The 25,251-nt window shown below is 41.2% G+C and overlaps 1 protein-coding gene across 2 annotated transcripts in view; it reads right to left on the bottom strand.

The window, feature by feature from the left end:
- Window positions 1-25,251, bottom strand: part of NEK9 (NIMA related kinase 9) — a 34,468-nt gene that overhangs the window by 2,688 nt on the left and 6,529 nt on the right. For both annotated transcript variants that reach the window (XM_037031801.1, XM_037031802.1), the window contains 17 exons: window positions 24,356-24,461; window positions 22,520-22,651; window positions 20,943-21,053; window positions 20,125-20,189; window positions 17,555-17,605; window positions 16,938-17,130; window positions 15,203-15,347; window positions 14,164-14,364; window positions 13,932-13,978; window positions 12,570-12,725; window positions 11,172-11,280; window positions 10,498-10,659; window positions 7,531-7,701; window positions 6,719-6,778; window positions 4,003-4,217; window positions 2,733-2,894; window positions 1,244-1,456 (listed from right to left, as the gene is read on the bottom strand). In XM_037031801.1, the coding sequence (XP_036887696.1) occupies window positions 1,244-1,456; window positions 2,733-2,894; window positions 4,003-4,217; window positions 6,719-6,778; window positions 7,531-7,701; window positions 10,498-10,659; window positions 11,172-11,280; window positions 12,570-12,725; window positions 13,932-13,978; window positions 14,164-14,364; window positions 15,203-15,347; window positions 16,938-17,130; window positions 17,555-17,605; window positions 20,125-20,189; window positions 20,943-21,053; window positions 22,520-22,651; window positions 24,356-24,461 (2,299 nt within the window). The remainder of the gene's footprint in view (window positions 1-1,243; window positions 1,457-2,732; window positions 2,895-4,002; window positions 4,218-6,718; window positions 6,779-7,530; window positions 7,702-10,497; window positions 10,660-11,171; window positions 11,281-12,569; window positions 12,726-13,931; window positions 13,979-14,163; window positions 14,365-15,202; window positions 15,348-16,937; window positions 17,131-17,554; window positions 17,606-20,124; window positions 20,190-20,942; window positions 21,054-22,519; window positions 22,652-24,355; window positions 24,462-25,251) is intronic.

Here is a 25,251-nt window from a genome sequence, read left to right as displayed (position 1 = left end):
AACTGAAGGGTTTTCTGGGATTCAGAACTCTCACTTTTAAAATTGAGACAGCCCTAAGGAAAAACAATCCTCCTGCCGGATGTGGCTGCCAATCCTTCCATGCTTACCTCAAGCGTGTGCATTACTTTCCAAAGTATTTTCACAGACATTATTGCATTTAATCAAAACAACCTCAAAACAACCATATAAAGTGGGTGATAGTATTTTCTCTTTTTTTGGTGAGAAGCCAGGACTCATTAAAAAAAAAAGGATTTTGTCCAAACACATGAAGCTGGTCAATGGCAAAGCCAAGGGCTGAAGCATATTTCCTTGTCCCAGTTCACTCCATCTATGGCTCTTTAAAAACAAAGCAAGTGTTTAACTTAAATCTAATTGAGCCTTATGTCTAACTTAGTTTACAGAAATGACAGGGTGAGAAAAGAACATGGTAAGCAATGTCCCAAGGAAACAAGACAAATCCAGAAATGCGGGACACTCTGTTACACAACTGACCCTGTTTCTTCCTCAAGTCAACGCCCTGAGCACTAGGAGAAGAAAAGTGAGGGCAGTGGAAGGCACCGTTCTAGATCAAGAGGAACAAGAGACAGAACAATGTAAATGGGCTTCTTGACTGGATTCTGGTCCGATAAAAACAGTTAAGGACAACTTTTGTGGCAAAACTGGAAAAGTAGCAACTGGGTACTGGAAGTACCAACTGGATACTGGAAAAGAATTGATATTATTAGTATTAATTTTGTCAAGTGTGATGATAATGTTGTGGTTATCCAGAATAACAAATATTTTTATTTTTGGATATGTGTAATGAAGTATTTAGACTATGTCGTGACTTTTATAATTTACTTGAAAATGGTTTAGCAAAATGAAAATAAATACACACATTTTAGATACACTCAGATATTTACCCACAATAATTCCGAACACACATGTACATGAGACAAACATGGCGACATGCTAACAACTACTGAATCTGTGCAGTGAACATATGGGTGTTCACTGAACTGCAATGTGTAAACTTTTTCATAATAAGAAAAACAAAAAACAAAGAATAACAAAAAGCAATGGAAATCAGATGATAAAAATAATTCAATCCAGGTGCCTGAACAAGGCTCAGAGCATCTGGGATTAATTCAAAAAGTTACATCATTAAAAGGTAAGTACTTGCAAAGGAGTAAATATTGGTGCTTTGTTTCTGTGATTTTTCAAAACAGAATCTGAAATTGAATTATTCTTCTAATGCTCTCACCTGCTGCCCTCCTTCTAATTTCTTGTTCAGCTTCTGTAGTTGGGTAAAAATCTGGAAGTTTTCTTGTTGTAGCTTCTGTTGTTCAGCCAGACAATTTAACACCAGGCCCTGCAATCTTTCAACCTCCACCTGCAGAGTGCTGCATGCACAGCGTGAAGGCGTCAACGGCGTTCCCTTCCCAGTGCATGCTCCCGTGGGACTCAGCCGAGGTGGCTGCAGAGTGGACAGAAAGAGGTCATAGGAGTTCTGCCTGGACGCCACAGCTCCCCAGTCCAAATTTCCTATACGTGCCACCAGATTTTACTTTTGAAATAATGAGACAGAACATATATGAGGAAAATGCAAGAAAAACAGAAAACAGTCAGGATTACAAGAGAATCTGGCTCTGACACGGTAGGGCAAGAGAACTGCCTTAGTCTCCATTATGCTAAGATAAAAGAACAATCATCTATTTTGGAGGGCTTTGTGAAAAAACTTTAAATTGTACCACTATCTTCCCATTTAAAATGCTAAAGTGGAACAAGTCTTTCTGTTTACAGTGAGAGAATGTGGTCCGACGGGTCAATATTCCTGACCTGTAGTGGATCGCACTTCTGAAGAGATCTGAGAGGTATTCAGTAAACGGGACTGCCAAAGGAGTTACAAAGTTCACTCTGACGTTTCAAAGGCTGTATTACTACCTCTTCTGGGGTGCTTTTCAATTTTCCTAGTCGGAACTGTTCTCCTTTCTTCTATTGAACACTGTTTATAGCAAGGGTCAGTATGAGACAAGACACAGGGCAAATCGGGTCTACCGCCTGTTTTTGTAAATCGAGTTTTAGTGGAACACAAGCATGCCCATTCATTATGTATTATCTATGGCTGCTTTTGTGCTACGATGTCAGTGGATGTAGTTGCTAAAGAGACTGTATGGTCCACAAAGCCTAAAATAATTACTACATGGCCCCAAAAGTTTGATGACCACTGATTTCCATCAAGATTAGGTATACACATACTGCTCACTCATTGGACTACATTCTTACTTATACAGGGCTAAGCAAAGTAGGTGTATAGTTATCTGCATGAAAAGTAACACAATAATGACTAAATAATACAAGAAAAAACTCTGTTTCACATACTCACAACTGTAAACTCTCTGCCCCACACTGAGTTTACAGCCTCCAACCCACTCCAACAGTGTCACGAAAACTGGATTTGCATTTTGGAATTTCCATTTTGGTACTTTTGAGGCAGAGAGAAAAGAAAGACAATTCTCTGCTATAGAAAAGTGTTAGCCTGTCAGCAATGTGAAAGGACAAATACTTTCCCAAGACAATCAGTCTGTCCTTCTGGACAGGCTTTAAGTACTACCAAGTAGAATAATGAATTGATACAGAGCAGCGAGGAGACCAGTGAAGCTAGAGGAGGAGACAGTGAGGCCACGAGAACTGGGCAGAGCTTACAGCCACGGTTTACCTACTTGAGATTCAAAGGCAAAAAGCTCAGTTACCCAGGCTCCCTCTGGAGGCTTGTGTTCTGAAGGTGCTTCAGAGGCCACTTTGAGTCCTTGCAGCTCTTCATAGGGCAGGGTATCCTTCTCAGACTCTGAAAAAACTGCACTTAGGGGAGATGGGCTGTCAGGCATGGGAATATATTCTGCATTTTCCAGCTCCTGTGTTTAACAGACAGAATCTCATCAGTTCTGTTTGAGTCATCTACTTTCTCCAAAATTCCCTTCTTGCTATATAGCTTTCACTCTGTTGTGCTATCAGCACCCTCTGGTGGGACAGGACAGCTATGGGCTCAACACCGCTCACCCTGCCTGTTCACAACCTGCCAGACCTTCCTCAGAGGAATTACAGCGGTAAGAATTCAAATTACAGTCCAGACTTCTGAGTGTCTGGCATGTTTCCCCAATACACTTATTCTACGTAGGCTATTCAGTAAGTTGGGAAGCTCTAGGGTGATGCTGGTGAGGCTGACTGCCAGGCTTCTAAAGGCTGAGGCTAAGGCTTTATGTAGTATACAGTGTGCTGTTTTCCCCATTCATCCTCCTACAAGGATAAAAAGTTTGGTAATCAAATTATTATACAAGGAGCTGTAAATTATAGAGATTATCATTTTTTAGTAAGAAATTTTAAATTTCACAGACTATAAATATTTGCTGTAGAAATGAGAAAATACAGATGGGCAAAGGGGATTATAAAAATCACCAGCAATTCCATCACTCATAGAGTAACCACCATTAATATATAGTCTTCATAGTAGACATTCTTCTATGTATTACATATTTGCTAAAAGAATGGGATCATACTGCACAGGTATTATTCCATCCTTTTATGTACAACCATATGCTGTAACCAACTTTCCACATAAAAAATATACTCCAACATTTTTACTGTCTGCACTTCGACTCTCGCAATCCATTTCTCTATTGTAAAGCATACCAACTGTCCCAGGATTCCACGTCTACAATCCATAGTACAGAATCATATGCTTCATCTCTGCACACATGCATTACAAAAACTGCCTTGAAGGCAGGCTGTATTAATTTACATTCATTTAAATAATACAAGTATGAACACATTTTGTATCTCTTCTTGTCAGAAAGAAAAAAGAATTTGAGATTTGATTTTGTTCCAGGTAGAAGTCAGAAACCCAGGTTCCTGCTGCAAAACACTTGAATGGGACATGGGTGACAGACAGATGCTGACAGCTCCTTTCTAGTCCCCGCAAAGGACATGATACTTTATCCAAGACACCTCTGCCAAAAGAATTACCTTTCGAAGCCAGCCAGGACAGGAGCTGCTGGCCCCACTACTGATCCCCATGGCCTCCGTGGGACTGACTAAACCTTCCATTCCTCGGTCTGCTTCCATTGTTCCTCGGAAGCCTCCACTTGGATCAGGGGTTTCAGATTCCTGCTGACTGTCCTCCTCTTCTCCCCCACCACCGCCGCCGCCTCCTCCTCCTCCCGGGCTAGAGCTCTGAACCACTGACAGATACACAGCACAGAAATATACAACTTTGCTATGCAGCAAGAAAGAGTTACCATCTTATAGCCCCGCTGACCCTGAGTGAGGTCACTACAGTTGCATGAAGTGGAGTAGCAACAGTGAAGTCAGATATTTGGGACTAAGTTTTTTAGTTCCGTATCTTCATGATGGTAATTCACTTCTACTCTCCGAGCCCTGCTATCCCTATGTTCGCAGCAGATGATCAGTGCTCCAAAGCACAGGTGACTGATCACCCCAACCACAGCTCACCAAACCTAGCACCCGCACTTTGATGGACTGGTCCAGACTTCAGCATCCTCCACAGAGGTTCATCGTATATACAAATCTCTTTCGCATCTGGGCCCAAAACCACTTAAAGTCGCCACATAAACTCATCACCAACTCCCTTTCTGGATGGAGAAGTCTTCAACCATTACATTCATTAAATTCTTTGGTTAACTATTTATAAGAATTAAAAAACATGATGGCTGGTTCTTTCATATCATGAACATATTCCAAGTTACCTTAAGGAAGACTAGCTGATATATAGTCAAGAAATAAAACTCCATCTTACTTTGGGCCAAAGGAAAATATAATTTAAAAAGTAAATTTGCCAAAACTAAAAAGAAAATAGTTGCATGATATACTCTCAGGTGCCAGAGGGCGACGCCCCGCAGCAGCACTGCAGATGCCACAGGAGTCTGCAGCTTGCTTTTCACTGTAAATGGCTTTTAAGAATTATGTTACATTTGAGATATATATGACTATTTTTAAGATACGTGTAAGTTTTGATGCCTAACAAAATAAACACACACGGATCTACCACCTAAAGAACTAGAATGGAGCCCTGGCTGGTGTGGCTTCAGTGGAATGAGCGCCGGGCTGAGAACCAGAAGGTCGCCAGCTGATTGAGGGCATGTGCTTGGGTTGTGGGCCAGGTCCCTGACTGGGGACATGCAAAGGCAACTGATGTTCCTCTCGCACATGCATGTTTCTCTCACTCTCTTTCTCCCTTCCTTCCCCCCTCTCTAAAAATAATAAAATCTTCAAAAAAAAAAAAAAAGAAAACAACAAGAACTAAAATGGTACTTTCCAATATGGTAGCCATATATGAATATTGGGCCATTTTTTAAGTGCCACCTGTGGCTAGTAGCTATGACACTGGGCAGCCGAGATACAGAACATTCCCAATGCTGCAGAAAGAGTAAAGGGGCCGTGCCGAACTAGAACATTACCTACCCAGCTCAACCTGCTTTGTAAATCCCTTCTTTGGCCTCCTACCTAGATGTGACCATTGCTTAATTTCATATTTATCACTGTTTCCTTAAAAAAACTGTATCACATATTTATGTATCCTTAAGTAATATATTATTTATTTTGTTGGGTTTTGAACTTTATAAAAGGCATGTAGTCTGCTGTAGCTTGCTTTTTACATTTTACATTACGGAAATATTTGTAGATGTTCATTTTCACTCTTGTATAACTACTGGATGGTCATAACACATTCAACTAACAAATAATGACTGAGCATCTACCACTTGCCAGGCATTCTTCTGGGCAACGTGGATAAAATTAATGAACAAAAAGCCCAAAAAATCCCCACCCTTACAGAGTTTATATTTTCTAGCCAATGGACATGTGCTTTTAATCTTATGTTTTTTCCTTTAAATACTGTTCCAGCAAAACAAAGCCCTAGTAGAGTAGCTGTGCTTTAGCAAAAAGATATTTATCATTTATGACAGGTACTATTAATACGTGCAAATATATGCTGAGGAATTAATTACCAAAGGAAACTAATAAGCGGTGTTGTGTGTGTGTGAACGTGTATATAAATTCAAGCTCAACAAGTCTAGGTCAGATTTTCAACTATTTCTTTTTGGAGGATTAATCTGCTTTTATTCTGGGTTTTTATCAGTTTGATTCCACAAAATATCAGAACCCAGGTTCTGAGACATGAGACTACAGGTACTCTAGTAAATGGAAAACCAAAAAAGGAACAGAGACCCAGTTTCCTGGCCCGGCCCCAAATAACAGCACCAAGAAGGAAAAAAAACAAAGGAAAACTACCAGAGAGCTTTGGGCTACTTTTCCTAACCACTTGGAAGTTTAGCCAACTTTTAATTTTGTGAGCCTGTTTTGAAGAACTATTTCTATACACTAGAATATCCCTAGGAATACCAAGAAGTATAGGGGAGACAGAATCCATAGCCCCTAAGCATAGTAAGGAAAGGAAGAATGCATAAGTCGCACTACAGTGTTGGGCAAGCCACTTAATTACTTTCATATGTGTGTTGGCAAAGATGTGCTCTTACTCTAACCACAATGTTAAAGTCATAACTTATTGTGAAATCCACCAAAATATGATCTTCTCCCTTGATCACTGTATTCATTTCCCAAAGATATTTCCCATTTCCTCTTTTCTTGGGGGGCAGGGGGAGAGGAGACTACATGGAATCCAACCCCTCACAAAACCAGTGGTACCTAAGACACTGCTACTTACCAGTTCCAATGGATAAACCGCTGCTATTGGAACGGATGGTCTTAGAATTCAATACTTTCTCTGAGGAAAAATATTCAGTAGTTAAGTATCATATGCAGCTATAGGCAGACAAATGAGAAGGACTAGGAGAGGGAGTTAATCTAGGGAATAATATCTATCCCTCACTCCAGACACATTAATTCGTCTTAGGCATGACTATTGTAAGCCAAGCACCACTAACTACTCTATATTCACTAGGTAAAGCAGCAATTCTCCTTAACTGTTCTTTGGAATCACTAGAAAGCTTCAGAAAGTAACAATGCCTAGGTCCAAGGGATTCAGATTTAAATGGGCAGAGATTTCTAAAAGCTCCTCAGGGAGCCTAAAGTGCAGCCAAGTTTGGGAAGCACCGATCTAGGAGACGAACTTGTGAATCCTACAGCCTTTATACGGTTTAGTTCACAACAATGCAATCTTTACGCAGAAAGCAGTTATGATTCAGTTTCTTTGTAAAGATGTACTAAATGTTTCTCACAACAGCACGAACATTGACAAATTAATTAGTAGAGGACTAAAAGCGACAAATTCAATGTCAAGGGAGGCAGAGAACAAAGTCACATTAAAAAAGTCAAGAGGTGGCCAATGACAAAGCTCAGGAAGTGACAATGTTCTGTTCCTACCACAAGACAAGGCACTGCTGACGTTCTAAGACTAACAGAAGTAGCCTCTTTTCTTCAGGACACTTCTGTTCCCAAAAATGGAGCCATCACTACCTCAGGTACAGGTCTATCCTCTGTCAAAGCCACCTCAACCCACACAAATGAAATCCTTACCAACAATGAGAATGGTGTGCCAGCCACGGCAAGATAGATCCGGGACATAGTGCAGAGATCCAAAAATAGGCCGAGGCCAGGAAGTACAGATATCGGAGCCATGCGTTCTCTCTGCGGGAGTCATTGCCAGGCGGCCATTACCACCGTTGCCCCAGGCAAAAATGTGATTATCTAAGGGGGAAAAAACATTAAAGAGCAGATAGCTTAACAGAACACTGGCATCCCAACTCTTCAGGTTTCCCATCTCTATGCCATAGAGCTAAAAAGATTTCCCACTATACGCAAAATGAGGAAAAACTGTTTATTCCCCTATATAAGCCTAAACAATTCCTGATCCCACAGAGATAAAAGCAACCACTGCTTCTACGTACTGCCATTCACGCATTGATTCACTCAACCATTTACTAACCACCTGTCACGAAAGGCACTGCTTGTGATGCTGGGGAGAGAGCAGTGAACAAAACAGTCCCTGCCCTGTGAAACTGACATTCTAGTGAGATGAGACTAATAAAAGTATCTAATACTTCAGGAAGCAGTAAGAGCTATGAGGGAAGATAAATGGTAAAGTAGCAGAAATAAAAAATAGTCGGGTAATCACAGAAGTACTTGTTGACACTTGGCAGAAACCTGTATGAAGTGAGAGAGAACAAGCCATGTGGATATCCAGGGGCTTTCCAAGCAGAGGAAACAGCAAGTGCGAAGGTCCTGCAGGTAAAGCAAGTATCACAAACAGGAGCAAGAAGGCTCCTGAAGCTGCAGCAAAGTAAGAGAGGGGACAGTGGTCAAGAGATTAGAAGATAGCTGGGATCCTGGTCATACAGGGCTTCTTTCTGCAGGCCACTGTAATGACTTGAATTTTTATTGATCAAGACAGGAAACTATTAGAGGTTCTGAACAGTGGGTACTTAAACAATCCAGCAGGATATCATGAGGAGAACTAACTGCAGGGGACCAAAGGTGGAGGCAGAGAGACCAGCTGTGGTAGTAGATGCTGAGAAGTGGTTGAATACATTCTGAAGACAATCAATAGGTTTGCTGACGGAAGAGATACAGGGTATAGGATGGAAGTGCCATTTACTGAGATGGGAAGGGTACAGGCAGAACAGGTTTGCACAGAAAATCAGAAGTCTGATTTTGAATATATTAAGTTTGTTTGAGATACCGATAACTTCTTATCCAAATAAAGATGTTTATGATTGAAAAGGGAGGTGCTATTAACCAGGACAACAGGCATGAATCAGGACTGATCCAGGAAAACCAAGCTAGTACAGAGACACCCTATCTCTAGGTATCTTAAGTTGAGGGGCTGTTGAGTGAGTACGTAGGTCAGGGGCAGTATATAAGGCCACCAGCTCGCTTAGGGAGTAAAGGGAGGCAGTGAACAGATAGAAAGACTGAGTCCTGAGCACTGCAGGGCTTGGAGGAGGTCAATACTGCCATTGGCACCTGACCTACCTGCCCGTCTACTCTGTTTGTATGTGCCTCTCTCCTACACTACACTGTGAGTTCCTTCAGGGGTCTTTCTGAGACGCTCTTCTATACTCCCAGAGCCTAGAAGAGAACCTGGAGCACAGCAGGCACTCAGTTTATTTGCTGTGTGAATGAGGCGAATAAATACAGTTTAGAAGAGTATAGGAATGTTGATCAAGAAATAACAGGTCCAGCCACAGAATCCAATTCTATCCCCCTCGTTCTGAAGTTTAACTCATGAAATACACAGATCTATTAAAGAAACATTACCTCTTTGATGTCTGGTCAGAAAGTGCTACTAAATTTAATCCTTGGTGACATTCTGACCCTGTCTTTCTAGGTAACCTTTATTTCCATTTATCAAGTCCAACGTAAACCGTTTACTTCTTAACACCTCTTGTTTTGGGACAAACAGAGGCTAATGTACCACACTGAAAGCTGCTCCCTTAACTAAATACAGTTAACAGACAACTTATCTGACACTACCCCTGGGGCCCTCACGTGTCCTTCATGTAGACCAGAAGGAAACACAGACATCTCAGAGCATGAGCAACAGAGTCAAAAGAGAAGGCGATGCAATGTGATTTGTTGTTCACCAGTCACAAGAAAGGAGCAGCTACACAAATAAAAAATGTTCAGGAGGTGATGCAGGAAGAGAGAAAAAGAGAAGAAAAAGCAGAAGGAGGAGGAAAGGAAATGAACACTCGCAGATGCGACAGTACAAAAGGAAAGTGGTAACAGGAGCAAGAAGATGCTCCAGGGAAGAAACAGGTATGAGAGGAAAGAGAAGAAAATTCAGTCAGAGCAATTCAGAAAGCCATGAAACACCGTATGCAAGCCTTCAAGCCTCAGCTATTCCTAAGGACATTACTGCAGAGCAGCTGACCCTAATTCGGGATCAAGGGCAAATTCTGTTCTCTTCTCCAGCCACCTAGTCAACGTTTATTGAAACCCACACAGTGCTGAACAGAGGATGGGCGGGTTTGGGTGTGTGTGTGTGTGTATTTAATTAATAATTCTTTTAAAGAAAACTTATTTTACCCATTTTAGAGAAAGGAAGGAGGAGAGAAAAAAAACACACACTGATTTGTTGTTCCACTTATTTACTCATTCACTGGTTGCTTCTTTTATGTGCCCTGATGGGGGACTGAACCCGCAAACTTGGTGTATGGGGACAACACTCTAACCAACTGATCTACCTGGCCAGGGCTTGTGTTTAATAATTCTGAAAACATTTTACCAAGAAAGTTAAAGTAAAAAAAGTAGGAACTTAGAATATTAACTGCCATTATCAAGAAATCTGATCTTTTTAAAGCAACCGTCATGCTGAACATGTGAAAAGTTAATGAAGCTCCACGTGCACAACTGACCACCAGTTCAACATGAGAGGTAAACACACGACCCAGCCACACAAATAACCAGTCCAGCTCTTTCCCAAACAAAAATTAAAACACAGACATTCATCCAAAAAGCTTGGAAGGATGTGTACAGACTCACCATCAGTGGCCGCAATGGTAAATTCATCACCGCAGGAGACCCTGATCACTTGCTTCCCACCTAGGGGTCCCCCCAACAGGTTGATTCCTAGTCGCTTTTTATAATTCCCAACACCCAGCTGTCCACACTTGTTGCAGCCAAAGGTCAGCAGCCGGCCTCGCTCTGAGAGAAGCAAAAGTAAATAACCAGACACAAACGGGCCATGAAACAGAGAGAAAAAGCACCCAATGCAGAGTTCCATGGACTAGTCTCTGGTTGTTAGAGAGTATATATACAAACAAGACGCTAGCCACATGGTCCTGGACCTAAGGGCAGCTAGGCTATAAAGAACCGTGACCAATTAGAGCCCAGAAGTGACTCAATATTGTATTTTCTCTCTAATATTGTACTTTCAATGTAGAAAATCAGTACTACCTAACTTAGAAAACTTACAGAAGATGCTAATTAAAACAGCAGTGTCTGGAATTATTGGTGTGGCTTTCTCATTAAGGCATGCATGATTATACAATTATAACAATTATCAACAAACATCTACTTGAATGCCTAATTTGTTAATAATACTGGATGCTAGGGGAAAATCAGAAAAATGTATATATTGTTTAGAAAAGCTTACACTCGACAGAAAAACAGCCTGAGCTACTAAGGCCTGTGTATACAGTTGTACAGCAACTCACCATCAATGGCAGCTGTGTGAGTCTTGCCTGGGGCAATTGTACGGATCTTATAAAAGGACAACTGTTTGGCCAACGTGAAGGAGGTTGTGTAGGAAACTTCATGGTACGCCTGGGAAAAGGTAAAACAATAGTAGAGACTCATGTGGTGAAACACTGCTGGGTAACAGGCTAAGAATGTTGCCACAGTAATTAAAAGGCCTTTTAAGCAAATCATGGGAATATGTGAGATTTCTTCATGCTTTTCAGAAGCGGGAGCAATTTGAAATTTATGAATTATTTATTTCTGGGTATTTTCATTTAATATTTTTGGACTGTGGCTGACTGGGTTAACCAAAACCTCGACAGTGAAACCTCATATAAAGGGGAACTGCTGTAATGGTAACACTGAATATGCCTTTTCAAACCACACACTCTCCCAGGCTGGCCCTGAACCTGAGAATCACTACTTCAGAAATTGCTTTAAAAATTAATTCTTGTATTTTCCATTGAGTCAGCAAACTTTTATCTCTTATTTTGATTCTTTTCTTAAAAAGATTTATTGATTTTTAGACAGAGGGGAAGGGAGGGAGAAAGGGAACATTGATGTGAGAGAGAAACAGTGATCAGCGGCCTCTCACACGCCCCCAACTGGGGACCTGGTCCGAAACTCGGGCATGTGCCCTGACTGGGAATTGAACCCACAGCTGGTGCTCAATCTACTGAGCCACACAAGCCAGGGCTTGATTCTTTAGAAAGTGATAAACACACATCGTACACAAAGAGGAGACTAAAATTTGTATCAGTGGTGAATTTCATGACATCCTTGAAGGAGGTGAATGGTAATTACATTTAATAAGCCTGTATTATAGGGAGTGATAAACCTACAAAACTCTCCAGAGAGGTGATACAAAGAAATATGGTCCTTTCATAATGGCTAATTTTCTTATACCTATTTCAAGCAATAAGGTAGAAACTGAATTCCATCACTTGATTCTTTGTAATCAAGTTATTTATTGAGGTATAGTAAATAAATTATAAATTTATTATTTACTATAAATTATACAGCTTGATACATTTTTCTGTATGCATACAAAAGTAAAACCACCATGCCGATCAAGTTATAGACCATTCCCATCGCCCTAGAATTCCCTCTTCCACCCCTTCTGTTAATACCCACGACCCTCCTCCTCCCAAAAGCAAGCACTATTTTAACTTCGGCCATCCTAAGTTAATTTTGCCTATTCTTAAATTTCACATCATTGGAATTATATAGTATGGACTCTTTTGTGGCTGGCTTTGCTTGCTGAACAAATACTGAGATCCTCAGTATTCTTAAGTCACACTGCACGGTCACTAACTGACAACAGCATTCTTAGAGAGATTCTGACAATGGGTCAGGCCAGGAAAGGAGGTACTCACTTCATGGTTGATGATACCAGACATACACTGATTCAGACCCAGTTTGTTGGCCTCATTGAGTCCACAGGCCAGCACTTTGCCTGACTGGGTCAGCAGAAATGTCCCATCACAGCCACATTGAACTGCAACAATAATCAAGGCCTTGGGAACATCCACCTGTAAAAACAAATAAGACCCCCAAACATAACCTGTACTAGGAAAAATCCTCCGAGTCGTTCAAAACAACAGTTCTGCGTTTAAGGGAATGACTGCAGGGGAAGCACAGACTGCTCCACGCTCTTCAGATCTGCACGGCAGCCGAGACACTACTGTTTCCAGCAAGGAGTTCAAGTTTTAAAGTAAAAGGTGGCAGTCCAGGTCAGCTAACAGCATGTCAAGGTTTGTTTTAGCAACAGGTCCTACTTCAGAAAACTTCCCATAAAACACTGGGAAAGGAGAAGCTTCACTCCATTGCTGATGTTGTCCTCTGAGGTGGAAGGCCCCAGAACAATGATCAGAGCGGCACAGTAGCCTGGTGGGGCCCCCCGTCTGGTCGCATTGTGAGTGCGGACACAGCGAACTGAGGTACCAGCCGGGACTTCCAAATGCTCACCTCCCTCTGCGCTAGCCAGTTATCCAGACGGGGCTGGAGAACGGTGGGGAGACATGTGGAGCGTTTGTGAAACCTGCAAACTCATACCTCAGTTTCTACCAGGGCCTTTTCAGGAGAAGAGGAACAGCTGACAACCCCACTGAGAACAACCCCACAAGTACGTAAATTACTTTTCAAAATGTAATAAACACTGTTCACAGTAAGTGGTATGGTTAGCTGCAGCCAAGCTCCGAGGGGGTGAGTCGGTGCCCCAGCGCGGGTGTGAGAGATGTGACCGCGCTCCTCCCTCAGGGGGTTCAGCTCCCGTGCCCATGCCCGAGCTCGCAGGGATGAGAGCAATGAGATACCGTTTCACACAAAATGACCCCTAAATACAAACAACTATTTCACCTGGTGTTCAACTGGGGAAACAAGAAGGGAAAACAACTGTGTTGGAGTAAGGGCTAGTATGTTGTTTTCCAGTATGTTTCCAAGGAATTTTCCAGGGTGCATTTAGCTTGGTGTGACTTTTTCACTGTATAAGCTAATTTTAGCTCTCAGACTCAAGTAAGATTTGACTCCAGAGTATCCACAGCGGTTGTATCCTTTCTTAACTTTATAACTTAGTCAGACGACAAGACCACACAGTGCTAACTCAGGATTATCAGTATCCCAGATAGGAAATGTTTCAGAAATAAACACCTGGCTATGAGGACTCAGGGAAACAGGACATGTTACTGGAGTCTGTGTGACCTAGATAGGCTTTAGGAAGAAGCTGTTCCTGATTTTACCTTTTGTGGTGTGTAATAATCCTCTTCTGAATCCAAACCCAGTCGTCCTGAGACACACATGAGAAGGAAAATCATTAACATGAGGGCCTTGTTCCCAATGAAAAATGTTCCATAAGATTCCCCTTTACTGAATTAATATGTCTCAAGGAGAGACTACATAATGTTAGATGCACACAAGCCAGAAGGCACACTGTGTGCCTGGGAATAAATGGACAGACAAAGCTACACCTACCATATTCACCACAGCCCCAAGAATAGACTTCTTTGTTTCGTGTCAAAACTACCACATGATTATCTCCACAGGAGACCTGCTCCACTGGATTGTTCAGGAAGAAGTCCAGCTGCATGGGTTCTAGCACTTCAGGGCCAGCAGCCTTGTCCACCCCCATACAGCCATAATAATCAGATCCAAAGGTATAGAGCTGACCCTCATCTGCAAAAGGAAAGCAGAACCCATCAAAAGAATGATTCAAGCCCTGTCTGGTGTAGCTCAGTGGACTGAGCGTGGGCCTGTGAACCAGATGATCAAGGTTCGACTCCCAGTCAGGGCACATGCCTGGGTTGCTGGCCAGTTCCCAGCAGGGGACGCACAAGAGGCAACCATACATTGATGTTTCTCTCCCTCTCTCCCTCCCTTCCCCTCTAAAGACAAATAAATAAAATCTTAAAAAAAAAAAAAAAAAGAATGATTCATTTTGTCCAATCAGAAAGCTGGGCAGGGCTGGAATGAGGACTACTCTAGCCAGTGATCTCACATGAGATGATTATATCAGAGAAATACAAAAGATAAACTGGAAGTCTAGAGTTGTTTGTATTTAGGGGGTCACATGTACTGTTACAGTAACAGTTTTAAAAAGTGGTAGTATTACCATCTTAAAAGGGTTACGATATTATTAGGGCCATCTCTATTGTATAGAGAAAAAGGGAAGTACTAAGGAATCATAAAATGAGTACTGGCAAGACCAAAACTAAATGCGAGTCCTTAATTCATGATTTAGTGTTATCCACACCTGACTGGGCGGTGAGGTTATTTTTCCTCACACCTGGGACTTAGCACCTCCCACCTCTTCTATGTCATTCACTTGCCTTCTACCTGCTCACCACCCCCATAACAGTACAGCAAATGGAACATGTTTTAATGTGTGTATTTTCTCATTGTCTTTCATTCCGTGAATACTATCTTTTGTTATAAAATCCCAACTAAAACTGCACAGTATTAAGTGCGATACTCCACATTAAACACAGCTGGATGCTTTCTGCTGATGGCTTACCTGTCACACAGACAGTGAAATCATCACCACATGACACCTGACGGATGGCCTTGCCTTGCAACTTTTCCACGTGCTTCGGCTGTCGGTAGGAGGCTCTGTCTCCGTGGCCCAGCTGTCCATGGAGTTTAGTGCCCCCTTGCATGTTCTGTGAAATAAGAGGTCTGGTGAAGTTTTAATTTTCATGCCAAAAGCTAATCTTCAATACAACTTCTTATTAAGAAAAACGGTAGGAAAAGAATCAGCAGGAAATTCAGAAAAGGAAAAAAAATGGGCGAGGAGATTGAGCCCTTTCAATGGTAGGTAGCAGAAAACCCCTGCCAGCAGGTAAGGGTTTAAAAAGTATCCAGATTGACATCCATCAGGCTTTGAAAGGACAGTCTCAATTTTATCTTTTTCTTTCAAGTCTGAAATAAACTATGTGTTTATTTAAGATTGATAGTGAAAAAAACTTATATAGTCTAATTTATTTTCTGCAGGAGTACATCCTCCTGAAAATCCTTACTAGAAGTACTGGAAATTTTGGTCCCAGTTTCTCTGAAATATGGAGCAGTTATAAAGAATCCAGCTCCATCAAAGAGGCTGCTATAGACCACTGAGAACAATCCTAAAGGACATTTCAACATTTTACTAGAGATAAATAATTGTTTTCACTCAGTAATTCAACTCTAAGTCCTTATATAAATGTTTTTAAGGTGCTAATTTCATGCTACTTCTGGCCGCACACCGAGGAGCTATTCTCTAAGGGATAGTGTTTTATGGAATAAGTTAATACTCGACAATTGAGACCATATCATACATTCCTCTTTTCTATCAATCAATAGTTGAGTTTCTCTACTCTATCACACACTGGGGATAAAGCCTGTTTTCCTGGAGAAGTTATTGGAAATTACTGGGAAAAGTGAGCTCCCTCAGGAAGAGAACCAAGGGCCTAAAACAACCTGGGGTAAAGGAAGAGCAGCCGAAAAGGAGCCCGAGAAGGCCCAAGCGAAGGAACAGGAGCAGAGTCCAGGGAGCATGCTCTCCTGGGAGCCAAGGGAAGACAAAGCTTCAAGGAGAGTGGTCACTGTATCCAATGTTGCTGGGAGATCAAGTAAGATAGGGAATTGCTTGTAAAAAGTATCTTTTATTTCCACAATTTAGAAGTTATCTTGTTAAGAGTAGGTTCAATCAAATAACAAAGATGAAAGTTGCACTGTGAATAAGAAATTAGTGGGAGATAAAATAAATGGCAATATAGGTGATCTGTTCAAGAGGGTGAGAGACAGGGTGGAATCCAGAGGGGAACAAAGGAAAATCCTACCCAAGAAACACCTTGCCATCTTTGGTTACTGATGGAGGCCTAGAAATTTTTCTGACATAGTACACTGTTTCACTTGTTTACAAAGCTATTTCACAGATACTAGTTGCTCTGAACCTCATGGTAACAGAACAAATTAAGAAACTTTCTGAAATTACCCGGCTGTAAATGAGAGTCCAGTCTCTAAAGTCCAAACCTAGGGCTCTTTTAATTAATTCATTCAGCATTTACAAGAGACCTAATACATTCTAGGCTTTGGGCATACCATCAGTGAATTGTGAAAAGACAAAATCATTGCTCTCAAAGAAGCTTATATATTCCATCACCCCATGCTACTACTCCAGCAGCACATGTTCAACTAAAAACTACTTAGACCTCCTGGGTCCAGTAAACAATTATGCTTACATCATTGTTCTAAAGCACTTAACTTTCACTTACCACCCAGGTGTACAGTTCCTTCTCCACTGTGACCACAGCGAAGTGAGTATTCCCTGCACACACCTGCCGAGCACTACAGCCACTCTTGATGACATCCAGTTTCTGGGGAGTGGATTTTCCACCGCCCCAAACATAGACTTCACTGGTTCGGGATGTTACCACAGCAATGGGTGCTTCGGTCACAGTGCTTGACCTGCCAACAACCCCCAAACAAAGGCACATTTAATATAAAAACTCTGTTCCCTAAGAAGAACTGCCAATTATGGTATGAGAAAGTATGTTCTTTCTTGACAGCCTATTTCAACCCTCTATCATCGCTGGCTTTGCAATTCCTGCCTCAGGGCTTCATCACAGCTCAGCCAGTTCAGATTCCAGCCTGATTCATTTAATACCCACACTTTTCAGCTTTTCAACAAGCATCATGGTAATGATGTCCACTTTAGCATGACGGTGAAATTACAGCATTCTTTTTTTCATAAATGACTATCTGACATTTAAGCAGATGTTGGCTTCTGAAAGGAGGCCACGGCTAAACTGGAATCAATGCACAGACCCAGCAAAGATCTCCCAGCGTAATTTAAGATATATTACTTTTTAAGAGTCTCTTGAACATTTACCTTGGTCTCTTTGTAGGTGCATTAAGCAGTGTGACTTTTTCCTCCATCTCTCTACCAAAAGAAAGGCAAAGATAGATGAGTGAAGTTATCGGGCCCTATACTGCACCACTGTCTCAATCAAGACACTTCACAGACTGAAACCTCTACAAACCATATACTTCCTACATTACAGCACTTTCTTGAAAGTACCTCGATAAAAGTCAAACAGTCATACAAGCCTGGCTTTGGGCAATTCTTTAAACACAGGGGGCCAGCAGTTTGGGGCCATTTGTTTTCTATCTCTGAGAAATGCTCCAGGCTGGAACAGAGCCTTCAGACCTCTGACACATTTTTTAAGTACCTGCCCACATCTCCATCTAGCCTGCCCGCTGACTCCCAAACTCAGCGTCTCTAAATCTCAGCTCATTATCTTTCTTCCAACGGCTTTTCTTTCTGACTCTCCTATTTCTATAACTGCCACCTGCACCCCCACCCCCATTCTCCCAGTCAACGAGTTCTACAGATTCTACCTACACAATGCCCTACATACTCACTTCTCCTTTCCAGTCTCACCAACTTAGTTCTGGGCAGCTTTGCTTCCCACCTAAATGGTCGCACCATAGTTCCAACACTTTACCTAGTTCTGTAACAGTACTAACACCAATGTTAGTATTGTTCCCTAACGCTTAGACACGCCCCTCATCACATGGACTGTCCTCTCATGAATATCTAATACTTACGTACCATATCCTGAAATAAGCACAAATCCCTTTGGCACTCAAAATTCGCTACCTATCCTTCCAGCCTTCCTTCCCTCTATTTACTGTCCATGTTTTAGCCCAGAGTTCTCATTCTGCCTAAACTGATTACAGCCGAATTCCTGAGGCGGTGCTTAAGCATCACTATTTTTTGAAGGCTTCTGAAGTTCTGTTTTTAAGAGCCCGGTGACTAGAACCACTAATCCAGCCAAATAGGACTTAGCGTTTCCTGAGTATTTCCCCCAACTTCCTGTGTCTGTACTTTATGTGGAAAGCTCTTCATCTTACAATTTTCCCTCAAAGTACAAAGTTCTATATAATCTATGCATGTAAATCTACAATTACCTCAATAAAAATTGCAATTAAAATAGTGGAAATCATTAAATGAGACATTACAATAGTGATTCTTTATTTCCCAACATAAAAATTTCCCAGATAAAAATTTTAAATATGCATAATCAGCTCCAAAGGGTGATACTGACTGAACATACATGAAGCATGTATGCAGGGTCACGCTGCTATATCTGGGTATCGCACATAATTCTAGGCACTAACACACTGTTTCAGAAAAGAATCAGAAAAAGATTAATTAAATGACACAAAGAATAAAAGTTACTGAGCAAACAGAAAAGACTGTGGAATTAGGTGCTTATTTAATGTATCTAAAGGGCAAGACTTGGAAAAGAGCGTAGTAAATGTTTGAATATTGGAAAGAGAAACGAAGGACTGGTATGGTAGAAAGAAGGGGTGTAAAACAAAAATAGTGTGATAGGATGAAACACAGACTAGAACATTTAAGAAGGATAAAGAACACCTCTTCCTCTAAGTTAGGGTCTGAAGTCTCCTGCAGGAAGTGAGGGATAAAGGACCTCCTTCCAGCTCCTACCCTTTGGGACAGCATGGATGGAACTGGAGAGCATTATGCTAAGTGAAATAAGCCAGGTGGTAAAAGACAAGTACCATATGATCTCACCTACAAGGGGAACCTAATCAACAAAACAAGCAAGCAAGCAAAATATAACCAGAGACACTGAAATAAAGAACAAACGGACAGTAACCAGAAGGGAGGGAGGGGAGAGAGGAGAGAGATAATGGGGCAAAGAAGGGGAAGGGTCATCAAGGAACATGTATAAAGGGACTCACGGACAAAGTCAAAGCGGGGTAGGTGGGAGTGGGAGGTGGGGATGGGTGGAGAGGGGGAAAGTGGTGTCAGGAAAATGGAGACAAGACAACTGTATTTAACAACAACAACAACAAACAGATCTCCTTTCTACCTCTAAAGCCTCCTAACAAGAACAAATCTCAGGAAACAACCTGTCAGAAATCAATCAAGCTTGACTTTGGGAAATGGGCAAAAAGCAGGTGAAGAGGACCTTGCCAACCTTAACCTACTATCTACAGGAGTGCACTTAAAAAAGGGCCTGGTCCAAACCCACGCTGCTATCCCACAGTTACTGGGCGGGCACCTTCGTGTCAGGCCCTCCTCTAGTCCCCACTCTCCCTCACGTTACAGAGGAGAAAACTAAGAAATAGGCATGTTAAATAACCTGGCACATACAATGACAGAACTGAGATCAAACCTAAAGATGTTCTCTCTTAATTACTAACCTAATGCCCCAACTCTACACTCACATCAATATAAATTCAGAACAAAACAGCACAGGCTAAGGAGGTGAAAGTCAGGAGCTCCTCTCACACAATGAAAGCAGAGATGTTGGCTGAAAATGGCACCAGAGTGGCCCAGTCAGGAAACGCCACCCTCTTTGTGGTACTCTGGTCAGATCTCTAACAGTCCACCACCCACGGAAACAGAGTGACTTTTTTGTACTTTACCTCCTGCCTTTCCTGAGAAGGGGGCGATCTAGCAGTTTATCTGCAGTGGGTCTCTGCTCAGGATCCTAAAAATACAAATGGGGCTAGTTTTAATTTAATGGGAATGGACAAGATGGGATCTAAAAAGGCATTTTACTTCCTTTTAGCGGGCTGTTGGCTAATTATTCAAAGACCACTGCATATTATCCTTTTGTTTTAAAAAAACATAATTTCTTATGTCACACACCATGCTCCACGTTTATCTCATTAACATCAGCACTTGTGTATGAGTGAAAACGCGCCTTCCTCACTTGCTCAGCTGCGCAGTGGCTCTCAAATTCCAATATATAGAGAACATAAGAGTCTTGTGGAGTGCCTGTCACGAATAAAGATTTGAGCTTTATCCAAAGAGATTCTGACCCAGTTGGCCTGGGGTGGGGCCCAGGAATCTTCGTATTTTGCTTGTAAACCACTCCCATGCCTATGGCTCATGGACCATATTCTGAATAATACTGACCCAGAGTTATACTGCAAGGCAAACTGTGAGATTAGAACTATACACATTCTGTACATTAAAAACTCTAAATTACCTCTGACTATAATTTTATAAAATCAAGTTACAAAAATCTTGATCATAAAAAATGGAGCACAATTCCACAAATTAATAAAGAATAAAGTAAGAATTTGTTGGCCGAACCGCACAACTACCATTAATCGCCAGTGCCTACAAATGCACCCCACCTGGGGAAGTGGTGTGCTTTTGTGCAGTTCACCTATCTCACGCCCCAAACACTAAAGCCGAAAGAGAAATCACTAAACAATCAGTAAGTCCCACCTACCTGGTCAAGGCATTCGTGCACCATTTGGATCAATTCCAGGGAGTACTGACTAGAATCAACTTCCATGGCCCGGATTCCTTGTACAATCTTAACACACAAGTTGAGTGGATTCTGTAAGAAAATGAGGATTGCACTGTTCTTGGTTTTGTAAAGATGACTTTATAATATACCAGTAGGGGCTCTGAGATGTGTATGATTATTATTTAAAGGAGTGGCAATAGTTCTGCAGGAGGTCTGATATCTCTTTATAACTATTAGTATGCACCAACAAGAAATTGTTAGGGATGCACCGCTGCTATCAGATGGGATGAAGCCAACTGGCCAACATGGAGATGTGACCATGTGGCCAACTGCATGGTCCTTAAGAGTATATTACAATCTGACCCTCCAAGTGAATCCCCCCGAAAAGGAAAGCAAGGTTAGCCATGCTTCTTGGCTTTAAGTACCTCCTTGCCAATTAATCTGACTAATTTATTTAGGAGAATTAAATGACATACTAGAATAAACTTCAGAATTTAGAAAAATAAACAGGTCTCATGAAAGGCTAATGAATATGCATTATGACATATGCATTTCATCTCTGTGAGAGGAATAATACATTTTTTCTTTATAGATAGTAAAATAGAGGCTCAAAGAGATGAAGTGCTTTGCCTAAGTTCTCACATATGGTTTGTAAAGGAGATTGGATGTGAACTCATTTTTGTTACTCAAATTTCGGCCCACAGACTAGTAGCATCGCACTGGCCGGAAGCTCCCAGCCCCACCCCAGACTCACTCAAACAGAGTCTGCACTCTAACAACATGCCCGGGTGAGTTCCTGTGCATATTAACGCTTGAGTAACACTGCTCTACACTGGGCTTTACTTAAGAGGAAAAAAGATTTAAAGAAATTTGTCACCCACAAAACAATAACAATCTTTTTAATAAGAGTTGGCAATTTTTCGCCCTGGCTGGTGTAGCTCAGTGGATTGGGCACGGGCCTGTGAAGCAAAGGGTTACTGGTTTGATTCCCAGTCAGGGCACATGCCTGGGTTGTGGGCCAGGTCCCCAGTAGGGGACACATGGGAGGCAACCACACATTGCTGTTTCTCTCCCACTCTTTCTCCTTCCCTTCCCCCCTCTCTAAAAATAAATAAATAAATAAAAAATTTTTTGAAAAAAGTTGGCAATTTTTCATATAAAAGATCCAAACACTTCAATGAGTATTATTTAATTTGCCCAGCTTAAAAAATAATAATGTAGTTGAAGCATGAGAAATAAAATGGCTTATCTAATTTGTAGCATCACACAGCAGATTCTAGGGCCAGTTTTAAAATTAAAACTGACAAATTCAAGCACACTGCTCAAACTACTGGACTTGATTATGATTATTCAACAGGGAATTCAAGTTGGAGATAAATCTGGTTTATAGTATCCTAATAATATGCTACTAAGCCAGGGCCAGGATACTGGTTGTTATTTTTGCCTACAGCTGATTTCTGTTCAAGAAATCAGAAGCTCAGGGATAAATGAAGTTGATTATCTCAATCAAGTTGTACCATCTGCAAGGACAATGTGGAAATAACACATCAACTTACTGTAGCATCAAATGTTCTCTTTAGCGTAAGCAGTTCAAAAATGACGCAGCCTACTGCCCAGATATCAGACTTGAAATTGTATTTTACTCCTTGGCAGAGCTCCGGAGACATGTAATATGGAGTTCCAACAAGCTAAACAACAAAGAAAACAATCAAAGAATAACTTCTTTTTTGAAGTAACCACATTAATATTTTGACAACTAAATTAAATTTCCCAGGAACTGGTGGTAACAATCATAAAACATTCATCAGTATATCCCATAATGGTTTTTTTTCTGAGATGATGTCACTATGCAAAGAAATCTTATTCATATTAAACCTCTTGAGCCGCACATGAAGGACCAAACTCTGAGAAGGCACTGTGGTCAGTTTGGGAGCCACAATAGCTCTGTGATTCACGGATCACAGAGGCTATAAGCATTCAAGGCCCACTGAAGACTTCATACAGATAAAGATGTACTTAGTAAAAGTTCACCAAGGGAAAACAGAAAACAAACAAAAGAACTGGCAATGGGGAGAAGGTAATTAAATAAAGGGGTTAAAAGTTCTAACTGAAGTGCACAGTAATGAAGCTTTTTAAATGGCTCTATTTGACATCTGTAACACTAACATAGCTAGTGAATTTCTTTCAAAATTTAAAAAAATTTCTTGAATTCAAGAATATGGAAATAAAAATATACTGAAGGTCATAGCTGTCCCCAGATGGGAGACAATGAGTGTCCCAGAAATTCTAGTAAGACTGGTAGCCATCTTTTATCAGCACAGCTAAGAAATTTTCAGAGGGCTAACATGACATTTACAAATTTTCATCTCATTCTTTACATTTAACTGGCTAACAAAAGTCAAATCTTGGTTTTATCAGATTATTCCTGATGAGAGAAATCCACATAGGACATGACTGCTATCTCAGAAGCTCAATGTGGCACCACCATAAAAGCAGACTGAGTCCCTGAAGGAGAGAATTCCAACCCTGGTTATCAGCATCCTTGGATGTCCCTATATTGCTCATAGGGATATTTCAACATTATCAAAAAACATGATCAGAACAAAGTTAATTTTTATTAAACTTTCAAGTTCTTTTAAGGACAGAGCATGACGAAACCAGGAAAGTAGTAATTGGGTTTTATGATCCCTAGAAGGATGAGATCACTGTCTTTAAGGGTCAACCACATCTATTCTTTAACTAATGGTCTTTCTCAGGGTCAGGTGAGAAGGGAGCTCTGCACCCTGGCTAGTGTGGTTCAGTGGACTGAGTGCCAGCCTGCGAACCAAAGGGTCACTGGTTCAATTCCCTCTCAGGGCATATGCCTGGGTTGTAGGCCGTGTCCCCCCCAGCAGGGGGCACTCAAGAGGCACCACACATTGATGTTTCTCTCCCTGTCTCCTTCCCGTCTCCTCTCTCTAAAAATAAAATAAATAAAATCTTTAAAAAAAGAAAGGAGCCCTGCAGTTCAGACTGTGTATAATAAAATTTGTTCTCTGGGCATCAGCCTTTATTTGTAATACACAGCTTCCAAACAAGAGAAATACAAAGGAAACAAAAAAGAAATGTCTAACATGATTAGCTCAAATGATAAGAGAGAAAGTGAAAACTACTAAAGATTCTAGAAGTCTCTACTAAGTGTCAGAAAGGGCTTTGAGATCAGAGCTGTAATGTGGACAACGAGTACCTGAGTATGTAAATGCCTGTAAGCAAGCCCAGGAAAAAGACTCCTGAAGATTTGCTTTATAAGTATGGAGAACCTATAAGAATATTGAGAAAAGGGTGCAAGATTTTAGGGGGTATAGTTATATCTCATGATGCTGGAAAACAAGACAAAAGCAACACATACTTACTGTCTCAGCCATGGAATACTCAGAATTAAGTTTCTTTGCTAGGCCATAATCTCCAAGTTTTATCAGGTTTGCCTTGGTCAGAAAAATATTTAATGTCTTTATATCTCTGAAAATAAAAAGATGCTACAAAGTAAGGCCATACAATGCATTGTTTTATCTCATCTCCCACTGCACCCAGGATTAGTACAGAATAAAAACGAGTGTGTTGCCACTGCTCAGACAGCCATGGATCCAAACAGTGGTCATCACTTTCACACACACTTTAACACTGAAAAGGGACTTGGGGGCATGGAGGCAGAAAATTAATTTCATCCTCCAGGGCTTCACGGCACTGGCATGCCTCCCATACTACTGGAGCAGAGAAGAAAAGCTGAGAGGGTCAGACAAAAAAAATGGTGCCCCATGTAATAATAATCCCTGTAAGGTACACTGCCTCTTCAATGACCACTTATACATCGAATGAAGTGATAGCAAGGCAATGTTAACACTTGGTTGGCATCAAAATTTCAAACCTGTAAGGCAAGAGAAGCAGCTACTTGTCCCAGCAGCAACACAACTAGGTTGTGTAGAGCACCTCAATAAAACCACTGGCTATTTTCCTAAAGATGAACTGACTGTATGTAAAACAGATAAACTGTGCCTGATTTATAATCTGGCTTCCTTTACTAGATGTGAAAGAATCAGAATAAATATTCTTTGTAACTTTTGAAAAGAAAGTAATATGCAATAGTAGCCATTCAATCAAGCTACCTAGAAATATGTGTTGACAATTAGTAAGCCAATGAAAAAGAAATACTGGTGTGTTAACATTAACCTCTAGCAATGGTCAAGGACACAGTGAGGTAGAAATGTTCCTAATGGTTCTCTTCTACAGCTTGAAATGAAGAGAAAACTGT

The sequence above is a fragment of the Sturnira hondurensis genome, unplaced genomic scaffold (genome assembly GCF_014824575.4).
Source record: "Sturnira hondurensis isolate 20B ecotype Veracruz unplaced genomic scaffold, ASM1482457v3 Scaffold0021143, whole genome shotgun sequence".
NCBI lineage: Eukaryota > Metazoa > Chordata > Mammalia > Chiroptera > Phyllostomidae > Sturnira > Sturnira hondurensis.
Note: the sequence above shows the minus strand (reverse complement) of the source record. Positions and strands in the feature narration are given on the sequence as shown.